At 44.2% G+C, this 12,385-nt stretch overlaps 1 protein-coding gene across 1 annotated transcript; it reads right to left on the reverse strand.

Annotated features, from left to right (window-relative positions):
• Nucleotides 1-7,391: 7,391 nt before the first annotated feature.
• On the reverse strand, nt 7,392-10,264 carry LOC123121523 (uncharacterized). Its single transcript, XM_044541532.1, has 2 exons — nt 8,882-10,264; nt 7,392-7,776 (listed from the first exon to the last, which is right to left on the reverse strand). The coding sequence occupies exons 1-2, from the start codon at nt 10,224-10,226 to the stop codon at nt 7,613-7,615; spliced, it is 1,509 nt and encodes a 502-aa protein (XP_044397467.1). The 5' UTR covers nt 10,227-10,264; the 3' UTR covers nt 7,392-7,612.
• Between the last annotated feature and the right edge of the window lie 2,121 nt (nt 10,265-12,385).

A 12,385-nucleotide genomic window follows, 5' to 3' on the forward strand; every position in this document is an offset into this window, starting at 1 on the left:
AGCTGTGCTCAAGAGAAGGAAAAGAAATACTATATGCTCTATTAAGGATGAGAATGATGTTACCCATTTTAAACCTAGTCTCATTGCTAATACTTTTGTTAATTATTTTAGATTCATCTTTTCTTCTACTAATATCAATGTTGGAAGACCTTTTCTTGGTACTCATTTGCCAGAAAATTCTGAGGATCTAACTTATTCCATTCCAGACAAGAATGAAATTTTGCAGATTTTAAAGGATATGAAGCTGAATGCTTCACCTGGACCTGATGGCTTTAATGTGGAGTTCTATCTTGCTACATGGGAATGGATAGGAGATGAAGTCACTCAATTGGTGGTTAACTTCTATAGAACATGTATACTACCACCTCACATAAGTGATACCAATATAGCTCTCATTCCCAAAAACTTGTTCCTCAGGTTCCTATGGACTATAGACCCATTAGTCTTTGTAATGTGGTTTACAAAATCATTGCTAAATCTCTATCCAATAGACTTAAGCCTCACCTTCCTGATTATATTGATCCTGCTCAGCAGGCATTTATTCAGGGTAGGAGGATTAGTGATAATATTATTATTGCTCAAGAGTTTGCCCATACTTTTTCTCTTAAATCTTGGAAATATCATGCTTTCATGCTCAAAATTGATCTTGCTAAGGCTTTTGATCGGTTAGAATAGAGCTTTATAGTGTTTGCGCTTGCTCGTAAAGGGTTGCATGGTCATTTTATTAATTTGATCTATGCCTGCATTTCTTCTCCGACGTTCTCTATCATCATTAATGGTCAGCCTTCACCTAAATTTAAGAGTTACATAGGGATTCGTCAAGGCTGTCCTATGTCACCATATTTATTTGTCCTCGCTATTAATGAATTGTCTCTTGCTCTTAATGATGCTCTTGCTGCTCACCAACTGCAGGGGATATTACTTGGACCAAATTGCCCTCCTATTCACTCTCTTTTGTTTGCAGATGATCTACTTGTTTGTGGAAAGGCCATTGTTGAGGAAGCTACTTCCATGGCTCAAATCATTCATCACTTTTGTTCTATTTCAGGTCAAACTCCAAATTGGGCCAAATTTGCTATTATTTTCAGTGCCCATGTTGACCAGGCTTCTATTCAAGATATAAAACAAAATTTTCCTATTTCTAACATGGATAGTACTTTCACTCATTTAGGGCATCCACTTATTCTCCCTGCAAAAAATAGAGCTGCTGCTTATAATATTGTTTTGGATAGGTTTATGAATAAGTTACCTGCTTACAAAGCTAATATGCTCTCTCATGCTGCTAGGATTGAGCTGATTAGGTCTGTTTTCTCTGCAATTCCTGTGTACTACATGGCTAATATTTTATTCACCAAGAAATTTATTGCCAAACTCACTGCTATTATCAGGAATTTTTGGTGGACAGGAATTAAAAAAATTATAACAGAAGCCTTTGTCTTCGAGCCTGGAAAGACATTTGCAACTCTAAAAAAGAAGGTGGCCTTTGTATAAGGAATTTACAAGCTATCAATGAAGGTCTGATTCTAGCAGCTGCTTGGAGACTTGCTAAAGACCCCTTTTCCCATTTACATCTAGTCCTTAAATCCAAATATTTCCATGATGCCTCCATTTGCACAGCCACTAAAAATACTCCTAAATCAGCATTCTGGTCTTCCATTTTAAAAATGCTTCCTAAGCTTAGAGCTCATTCTTTCTACCAGATCACGCAAGGAAATATCTCTCTCTGGAGCACTCCTTGGTGTTCTCATTGGACATCAATTCATGATCATCTCATTATTCAGCCTTCTGGATATAGATACCCTTCTCTTGTTAAAGATCTTTGGCTTCCGGGTCAAAAAGTCTAGAACAACAATCTCATTCACTCTCTTTTTCAGAAACCTTTAGCTTCTACTATTGTCCAGACTGAGATTATACATGAAGATTGTCCTGATATGCTATGCTGGGGTCTTACTCCTAATGGAATTTGTTCTTCTAAATCTGCTTATAAATTGTGTTTGCAAGATATTCATGCCAATCCGAGGAATGCCCCTTCTCATGTTTCTTTGCAGGTTAAAAACCTTCTCAAGATGATTTGGAAGCAAAAGCTTATGATTCCCAGGGTCCAAACATTTGCTTGGAGGCTTCTTCAGAAAGCTCTTCCTACAGGTTTGAGGGCTGGTCGTTTTTCTATACATATTTCTGAACTATGTTGCAGATGTGGCCAACAGGAGAATGAAATTCACCTCTTTTTTCTTTGTGATTTTGCTAGAGCACCTTGGTTCGGCCATCCTTGGTATATTAGATCTGATGTTTTAATTCAGAGTTGTTCCAATATGCACAACATTATTCTTTCTTTACTTAATAACTTAATATGAACCATCCACATGCTTCTTTTTCTAACATTCTCAACTTTATGTGGTGCCTTTGGAAAGCAAGAAATGATTTTCTTTTTGACAGGAAAAAGGCTCTCCCTCACCATGTTAATATCGTTGCAAATGCTTTATCTTCTGAATCTAATGATCTTCTTAACAACTCTCTACACTTACAGCCGCAGACTCCCATCCGGTCTTCGATTTCCATTAACCAAATTCCTTTGCAGGGTCAAACACTTAAATCTGATCTTCTTATTGTAGGCCCCAAAATTTATTCTGATGCTGCTTTTAAATGTAAAAAAGTTCCAGGTTTAACTCAGGGATCGGGAGCTACTGGAGTTGGAGTTTATCTTTCTTTGCAACAGGATCAAATTGAAGTAAATGTGCAGATTCAGGCGTCCACATCCATTACAAGCACACCTTTGCAAGCGGAAGCTCTTGCCCTTCTTTTTGCTGCACAGGTGGCCAGCCGTCTGCACATTACCAGACCTACTTTTCTCACAGATTGTCTTTCCTTGGCTTCGGTTGCGGCAAATAAAAGGATTTCTGAGGCTTCCACTCCTTGGTCTATCAGGAAAACTTTGGCCGATTTCTTCCACTATTCTTCAGATCTTCAATCGCAGGTGTTTCACATTTCTAGACAGATAAATGGTATTGCTCATAATGTAGCTCATCAGGTTCTTAGATCAGTTTTTGAACCTGACATATGTTGCTTTGCTTCAGCTCATAGGAGTATGATTTGCCCTATAGTTTCTCTTCTATCTAATTTTCAGTTTCAGGGCTTTGCAATCCATGTTGTTCGTTGCTACTGAGCTGAATGATGAGTTTGGTGTTTTGTGGGCCTTGTGTGTTTCAATAAACTTCAGGATGAAGGGAAAACATAGGCCGTCCAGAGGCCAGCTCTAGGGAACACAGTTGCGTCCGATCTTCACATTGCAGGGCCGAAAAGATTCTTTGACGCCTCCTGGAAGTGCTAAAATAATGCTGGACACTCGGATCTTCCAATTACCGGACAAGCTTCTACTTTCCAATCAAATTTTCCTCTGTTGGCTGGAACTGCAGCTATGTTTTTGCTTCTATATTGGTCAGGGCTCCTTATTTGCAGAAAGATCAGAAGTCAGTTAGCTCAGATCTTTGGTTGCTCCTCACAGCTTTAGGCCACTTTTTTCTTTGTCTCAAGGTAGCTGAACGAAATAGCTCACAATTGTGCTCATCAGGTACTCACCTTGAGTGTAGAACCTGTCTTCTCATGTGTGAAACTAGCTCATGGACAAGCAGGATGTCCCTTCTTAGCTCCTCTTTGTAATTCAGCTTGTCCTATCTCTGTAATTCATGTTGTACTATGTACCCGAGCTGAGTTTGAATGAAAGTTTGGCGCTCTGGGCGCCTTTTCTTGTTCAAAAAAAGGTAGGCTGTCTAATTCTCCGTAAAGGAAAGAAGTTTGGGCTAAAAACCCACAGACCCACACGACCTATCCGCGAAAATTTCTTCAGGTGCATCTCTCTTTGAGGCGATAGAAGTGGCGGCGGGGCCGAGTGGAGGGCAGCGGTGTCAGGTGAACAACATTGGCATAACCTAATCGGAGGAAAAGTGTGTTCCCTAGCTACGACAACCTGCCACGAAGGCCGGCCAAAACCATAGCCTTGTCCAATCTCTGCGCCGCCCGACTCTGGGAAGAGGTAGATCTTCAGGCTGGCTGATCACCATGGACCCGACATGACAAGTAGCTGCCTCCCAAAGAAGAAACCAAACAGGTAGAAATGGAAGAGAAACAAAGAAGGATGGCATTATGGGGAAGACGTCCATGATTTCATGATGGATGGTGCCCAGCTTTTCAGGCTATCAACGTGGCTTTGGTGTCTAAGTTGTCATTGTGTTCTCGTCTGGAGTTTTATTGTGTTGTATAAGTGGTGAGGGTTATGTTTTTTTTGAGATTTGCCAAACTTTACTGATCACTAATCAAGCATAGCAGCGTGTCCGGCAAGATTATGTGCTTCAGTATTCGAAGCTTATCTTCAAAGGTAACTAGGCAACTGAAAAAAGAACTAGATCTAAATAAAAACTCTTTTACAATAGCCTCGTAGGAGCCCCTCGCCCTTTTGAAATATCCTCCACCACTGTCTTGCAGTCACATGCAATACTTCGACAACGAGAGATCTTCAGCTAATGACAATGCCTCGCGAAAAGCAAGCATCTCCAAAGTCGCCGGGTTTGTAGTTCCAGGAAGAACAAGTGATGAGGAACCCATGTAGCTTCCATCTCTATTGTTGCAGATCGCAGCGGAGGCATCAATTTTGCCATCAGTTGACAACCCACCATCAACATGTATTTTGCAAAAGCCTTCAATCGGTTGCTTCCACGGTGTAGCATTAGGTCAGGCAGTTCTTTGAGGAACCGAAGGGGGGTTGATCACCTTGACAGAATCAAGTTCACTGATGAAGCGTCCAATGAACAAATGAGTAACCATCAGACTTTGAAATATATTTTCATGTATTGCCTTCCTTCTAGCAGTCCATATTGCCCATAAAGTCACCACCACCCTGGAAAATTGTGCATGTGATAACGAATCACGGAGATCAAACAACCACCTCTTGGCACTTGGGTCACTCATATCGATCAACTTCTCAGATAATTCCTCATCCACGAGAGCCCAAACGCATCTGGCTGAAGTGCACTTGACAAGTGAGTGCTTCCATGAGTCCAGGGCACCGCAGATCTGACAGTTATCGGTGTTAGACATGTGTCGCTGGTGTCTGACATATTTCGTGGGAAGCGAGTGTCTCGCAAGGCGCCATAAGAACACTCTAATCTTTGTCGGGACTTGAGTACTCCAGAGTGAGCTCCAACCCTTTACTTCATAAGAGTTCGAAGATGGCCCTTCCTTCCCTTTCAGCTTCTCCGTTCCGTTTGATCAATGCCAAAAGCCTGTAAGCAGATCGTATAGAGAATATTCCAGTTTTCTCAAATTGCCATGCCCAAAAGTCCTCCACGTTACTAGTACACAAGAGTATTTGTTTGATTGCTTGTACATCCGTTGGGAGAAAAATCTGTCCAAGATACATGTGCGCCAAGAAGCAGAGTTACCATCAATCATTTTACTCACATGGATTGGGGGGGGGGGGGGGTGGCGCAAGACACACCAGGGGGCGCATGGATGATTCCCTCGGAATCCAGTTGTGATCCCAGATCGTAGTAGTTTGTCCATTGCCAATTCTGTGCAAAGCATCTCTCCCTTCCAAGACCTCTCTCCATATTTGTGACGGGTGTGAACTCAATTCGGCTTCAAAAATAGATGTGTTAGGAAAATAGATGGCCTTAAGTAGCCGGGAACTCAGTGCTTCCGATAACACAAGATCCTCCAGGCGTGCCTGGCCAATAAAGTTATGTTAAAGAGCCCCAAGTCTCTAAACCCCAAGGCCACCACAATGCTTTGGCTGGGTCATATCCTTCCATGCAACCCAGTAAGGCTTACGCTCTCCTTCTTTACTCCCCCAAAAGAACTGTCGGATGAGCTTGTTCAAGTGTTCACATAAACCCCTAGGCAATTTAAAGCATGACATGGAATACACAGGTACAGCCTTAGCGATAGACTTGATCAAAATTTCTTTGCCTGCTGCGGAGATTAGTTTCTCAATTCATCCTTTAACTTTGCCCCATAAAATATCCTTCAAATACTTAAACGCACCTGTTTTGGATGCCCCAATGTCAGATGGCATACCAAGGTACTTTTCGCTCAGGTTTTCATTTTGCACATTCAGAACTCTTTTCATCTCTTCCTTGACACTAGTTGGGCACCCTTTGCTAAAGAAAACAGAAGACTTACTATTGTTTATTTTCTGCCCCGAAGCTTGACAATATGTCTGGAACAGGTTTGACACCTCCGTCGCTCCCATACCATTCACCTTGTAAAACAGCAGGCTGTCATCTGCAAACAATAAGTGGTTAACCGATGGCGCTGAGGGGGCCACTTGTAATCCACCCAGTTGAGGCGACTAATCTCTGGATTTGAGGAGGCCCGAAAGGCCCTCCGCTGCTAACAGGAAAAGGTAGGGTGAAATAGGATTTCCCTGCCATATGCCTCTTGTTGGAACAAACTCGTCATGCTTCTTCCCATTAAAAGAAACCGAGTAAGATACTGAATTTACAAAGCTCGTAACTAGTGCCATCCACTTGTCAGAAAAACCAAGTTTCCTCATTATTGCCTCCAGGTATTCCCATTCAATTCTATCATATGCTTTCATCATATCTAGCTTCAGAGCATAGTGGCGGTGCTTTATCGCCTTGTTCCTTTTCATGAAATGCAAGCATTCATATGCCACAATAATATTATCAGTGATGAGACGGTCTAGAACAAAAGCTGATTGCTCCATCGAAATAATCTCTGGAAGGATCTCCTTCAAGCGATTGGCTACTACCTTGGAGGCAATCTTGTATAGGACGGTACATAAACTAATAGGAAGAAATTGTGTAAGAGAGGATGGGTTTTTTACCTTTGGTTACGGTTGTTGTGTGTCATCAATGATTAAACTTAGCAAGCGCACTCCAAGCATTCGTTAATTTTATTGGCCAAAGTGGTGAGGGACTTTTTGGTTTTTTGGCCCAAGTTCCCCAATACTATAATTTTGTTGGAGAAAGGGAGTCTTTTAAACTCTTATTAATTTCTCAAAACAAAAATTTCTGTTTAAGGAATTCTTTTGGGCAATGACTAAAAGTCCCGATTTATTTGTTGCCACAAATATTGCTTTGAAGGGATCGGCTAGAGATGCAAGATACGCCGGAGACTACAAATATTTATAGGACTGCATTTTTTGCCTCCGCAGTACAAAATACTGTACATTCGTTAGGTATTCTTGTGCACAAGAAAATACTGTGACTGCAACTACGGATTCCCAAATATTTCCAATGTTAACCCAAACAGGGCATGCGTGTATGGGTTTGTTTCCAAAGCTAGACAGCTCGACTCAGGCAGTTAAAGCAAATTGCTTGGCAACACGGATCCACGAGCTCAGCTAACTATTTTAAGAGCAATGAAAGAAAATATTGACGGAAAACATTGCTCACAGAAATAAAACAAAAGGTCCCTGCACGGATTATACTATCTGACAAGGTCAGCTCTACTGAGCTGAGCCCACACAAATTCCACATAAATCAAGCACTCTACAGATAGGAACCAACGCAATCCAGATGATTATTTTTGGCATAGTTTTCATAAATCAATGCAACAAGCTCCTTGAGCACCAACTTCTGCATCCTGCATCTGTTTACCAAGTAGCTTCTAGCAGCTTAACAACCTCCAGTACACTCTTCTTCACCGGGCGCCTTCTGCAGGTCAGTTCATTCACATGCACCCTAGTTGGTTTACCCTCTTTTTTGCCAACTGGCTTAACAGCTTCTCTTTTAGTCCGTTTAAGCTCTACTGATGTGCCTGCATCAAAGAGTATGCTCATGTATAGTCAAGAGCAATAACTGAATTATGTTCCATCAGCAAGAAAAAGTACCCATATTGTCAGTTACTAACACAAAAAGGCACACCAAAACCTGCAGCTAGAATCACTTATCCAGATTGGCTTTGGTGAAATATCTTACTAGTAAGACCGAGAGGAACTTAATTTCTTCTCAAATGCAGCTTCAATACTGTCTCTGGCCATACTAGGAAAATGTGTACATGGTTTCTTGGCTGCTCATCCTCTACCATTATAACATTATTATTAAGGGTCTGTTTGGATGTCGTCTTATAGAGAAATTGTTCTCCTTGAGCGTGGTTTCTGGTGTAACAATCTCAAACTTTGTTGGGATCATCTAACTAGACCATGGATATGTAAAACTGAGTTTTATGAAAACCCAAAAATCCAGTTTTTAGATTAACTATACTAATAGGCATTTGTTTTCTAAAAACGAGTTTCTATAGAGTAGATTGCAACAACTTGCCGCAGATTCAAACAAGAAATTGTGTATACTTATCTTAATAGAAAAGTTAACTAAAACATTTTTTCCTAAAAGTCCTCCAAAAACTTGTTTACCAAAATCCCACGTCTAATTTCCGGTAGACAAACAACCACGTCTAATTTTCCTAAATGAACGTATAGTTTCTCAAATTCATCAAACTCCACCACTAACGTTAAAGGAAACTAAGAGATATGGACTTGTGAGTCTATTTCCGCAACAACTGTTTGCCCAATTTTAGAATAAGGGCTGCAACAAACAGAACACAAATTCAGTAACTTATTTCTGTTGGATTGCCAGGATTTGTTTAAACAACTGATATAGAACGGAATAACACTACACAGAACACACATGAATAGCCACCCATTGCATCACATAATCATAATCAAGCAGTGGCTCCTGAATTAAGTGAGCCAGCTTGCTAAGCTCTAGCGCGTAACAGGTTTATCGTTCAGACCCTACCAAACCATCAAGTCCAAAACAAACATTATATGTCCCTGGATTTCAATATGGCAATCAGGGTATTCATACGGATAGTCACACACATAATGACATGCATCGAGTAGCAGAACACAAAAATTAGTTACCTGCACTCTTCCTCAGGTATATGCAGATCTCACTGGTGCAGAAGGCTGGTTTGACAACATAATTATTCTGGACATCAAGCTCAGCTACTCCTCGAAAGGTTTTATTCCTCAGATCAACAGCAATGACCAACTCCAATTTTTCCATGTGCCTGGTTTTCGTACTAGAAAACAAGTAGACAATGTCGCCATCTATGCTTATAGTGGGGTATGCCATAGGAAGGTTCTGCAATGTCGGTGCGGTGTCGCTGCCGCTCAGCTCAGACAGCAGGTTATAATGATGTTGGTCGCTGGCATCCATGGTGACATCTTTGACTTCAACTTCACAGTCAGGTTGCCAGTCTGTGAATGAACCAACCGGTACTGGCAGGCTCCATGTTGTGGCCTTCCATCCAGCAGGGATGACCTCGGTGACGGTTGGCTTACCGTGCACCCATTCCAAATAAGAATCAGGGGTCTTCATCAGCTTTTTTGGTGACCAGATTTCCATCTCAATGTACTTGATAGTGTCTTTGTGCCGACTGATGGTAACATCCCGGATATAGTTGGGATCACATTGTTGGAGGAGACGACCCCAGTTTCCCCTTGCTGGCACAGGCAGTGGGATGTCTTGGAAAACTGGTCGCTCACTGAGGACGTCACAGAGGAAGATGCCACGCCAGAGGTCCACCCAAGCGACCTTACCTCGCTCACCGCCAATTGTGAGCGTCTTGGTCGTCTCGTGGTACAGCATGTCGTCGGCCACACCGCCGGGTAACGGGGCAAGCTTGTCCCTCAGGAGCTCCTCCACTGACATGGGCATGGTGATCCACCCCTCGGAATCGGAGGAGCGGTACAGGTGGAGATGGAAATCCCACCCAATGATTGAGTCACTGTTGCCCTCATACACCGGGCAACAACCGCTGAGGGCGGCGACTGCGTACCAGGCGCCATCTTCGCGGCTGAGGAGGGCGGTTGCAGAGTCGTGGAAGCTCCTGGGGTGCGGGTTAGGGAGTAGGTCTAGCTGATGGGCTCGCGGCCTGTATAAGAAGTATTCCCAGGACCGTACATCAATGGGGGCAGTGGGGTTGATTGGGACGCGGAGGAGCACGAGGTCGGCGTCGGTGGCGACGACTCTGGGCGCTGAGCGGATGAAGGTCAGACCAGGGCAATGGACGCACAAGTAGGAGAGGAGCGGCGGGCAGGCAGCGCGGAGGGTCACCTGGATCGGCAGCCCGCTGCTCGTGGCGCCCCAGGCAGTGGTGTCGTTGCGAAGGTAGGCGATGTAGCACCGCATGTCGAGGAGAACGGCGTCGTCGTAACCGCCGCACTCGGGAATGGTAGGCGGAATCCGGATGGCGGCGGCCATGAAGGCGGCGGCGGGGCGGGGGTGGGGGGGGGGGGGGGGAGGAGGAGGAGGGGGGAAGGAACCGGATAGGAAGGAATCCAGAGATCGGGGCAGAATTTAGGGGCTAGGGTTCCGCTTTCCCCCCGCAGCAACGGACCCTGCTGCACCGTCTAGAAAAACGTATATTTATTTATTTATTTATTGAGAATAAACCCGAACAGGTCCGGTAAAAATCGTCCAACTCGTAAAAAATATAAGGCTGCCCACAAATTCCCCCCTCCACCGCTATATGTACGGAGTCGGTGGCTTTTTAGGGTTTGCGTCCTGGATATTTTTCGCCCCATCCGCCAATCCGCCCCCTTCGCCGTCCACCTTCCTTTCTTCGACGAGCGATTTTGTGCGTTTGTTTTCCTTTCTCGCTGATCCATGGCCGGAGGAGCTCGCGGGCGTGAGGCCATGGCGGGTCGTCGCCGCGTAAGCTCGCCCGGCATGATGTAGAGGTCGGCAACTCCAGCCGGGCCGGCGTCGACCCGTGGCGTTCAAAGCAGGCGCGCGAGCACGACGGCCCCTCCCACAAAGGAGGACGGGGCGTGTGGGCCCGCTTCAAAGAGCTCGACGAGGCATTTTTCCCGCACACCAAGATGTGTCGGGACCCTGATCAGGAGCACGTCGACGCCCAACGCGTGTTGGCGACCGGAGAAGAAGGCGCCGCTGAAAGGCTCGCCGCCACCAAGGAAGACCACATGTACGCCCATGCTTGCCGGAGGTAAGGGGAGGTATTCTACCTCGGTGTCGAGCCATGAGCCGGCCATCCCTTGGTTTAAATTTGTTTGATCTACGTTTTTATGCTATTTATATGTGATGAACCCCGGTTATTAGTGCGACCTATATTTTAAATTTGCAGTATCTTTTTAGCGGATCTATTCCGCCGAGTTGTGTGCGATACCGCAAAACCGTTTTAGAGGACCCCTCAAACGAATTTTGCGGTACATATTTATAGCGGATCTGCTAGAGTTGCTGTAACATTAGTTTTTTGGCCATTCCAATCGAACGTATTCAACCACGTCAGATCCCATGCGCGAATCACAAGTGTTCGCTCCCACCTCCTTCAGGCAAATTAAGAGTTGGACTGTACACAGTCCGCTTTGGATGACAATCTGAACAAACATATTTTGGGATGACAAACTATATTACTGCTGCATGGCAATTTTTACCATTTTATGTTGATGTAGCCACATGTCTGATACGTCTCCGTCGTATCTCTAATTTTTGATTGTTTTATATCAGTATTATACAACTTTTATAAACTTTTGGCAACATTTTATATGATTTATTTGGACTAACATATTGATCCAGTGCCCAGTGCCAGTTCCTATTTGTTGCATGTTTTTTGTTTCATAGAAAATCCATATCAAACAAAGTCCAAATGTGATAAAAATTTACGGAAAATTATTTTGGAATATATGTGATTTTTGAGACTTGGAATCAACGCGAACGGAGGCCCACGGCCTCCACAACCCACCAAGGCGCGCCAGGCACCCCCGGTGCGCCCAGGTGCCTTGTGCCCACCCTGTAAGGCGGTTGGGGCCCTTCTTCTGGCGCAAGGAAGATAATTTATGGGAAAAAAACTGTGTAAAAATTTCAGCGCAATCGGAGTTACGGATCTCCGAGAATTTAAGAAACCGTGAAGGGCCAGATCTAGGGAGCACGAAACAGAAGAGAACAGAGAGGGAGATCCAATCTCGGAGGGGCTCCTGCCCCTCCGCCGCCATGGAGACCATGGACCAGAGGGGGAACTCTCCTCCCATCTAGGGGGAGGCCAAGGAAGAAGAAGAAGGAGGGGGGCTCTCTCCCCCTCTCTCCCGGTGGCGCCGGAGTGCCGTTGGGGCAAGGATTGTGACGACAATCTACATCAACAATCTTGCTACCGTCAACACCAACTTTCTCCCCCTCTATGCAGCGGTGTAATACCCCTTCTCCCTGTTGTAATCTTTACTTAAACATGATGCTCAACTCCATATATTATTTCACAATGATATTTGGCTATCCTATGATGTTTGAGTAGATCTGTTTTGTCCTATGGGTTAATCATGATCTTGGTTGGTATGATTGTATATTTTATTTATGGTGTTGTCCTACGGTGCCCTCCATCTCGCGCAAACGTGAGGGCCCCCCGTTGT

This window comes from Triticum aestivum, chromosome 1B (assembly GCF_018294505.1).
Source record: "Triticum aestivum cultivar Chinese Spring chromosome 1B, IWGSC CS RefSeq v2.1, whole genome shotgun sequence".
In the NCBI taxonomy this organism is placed as follows: domain Eukaryota; kingdom Viridiplantae; phylum Streptophyta; class Magnoliopsida; order Poales; family Poaceae; genus Triticum; species Triticum aestivum.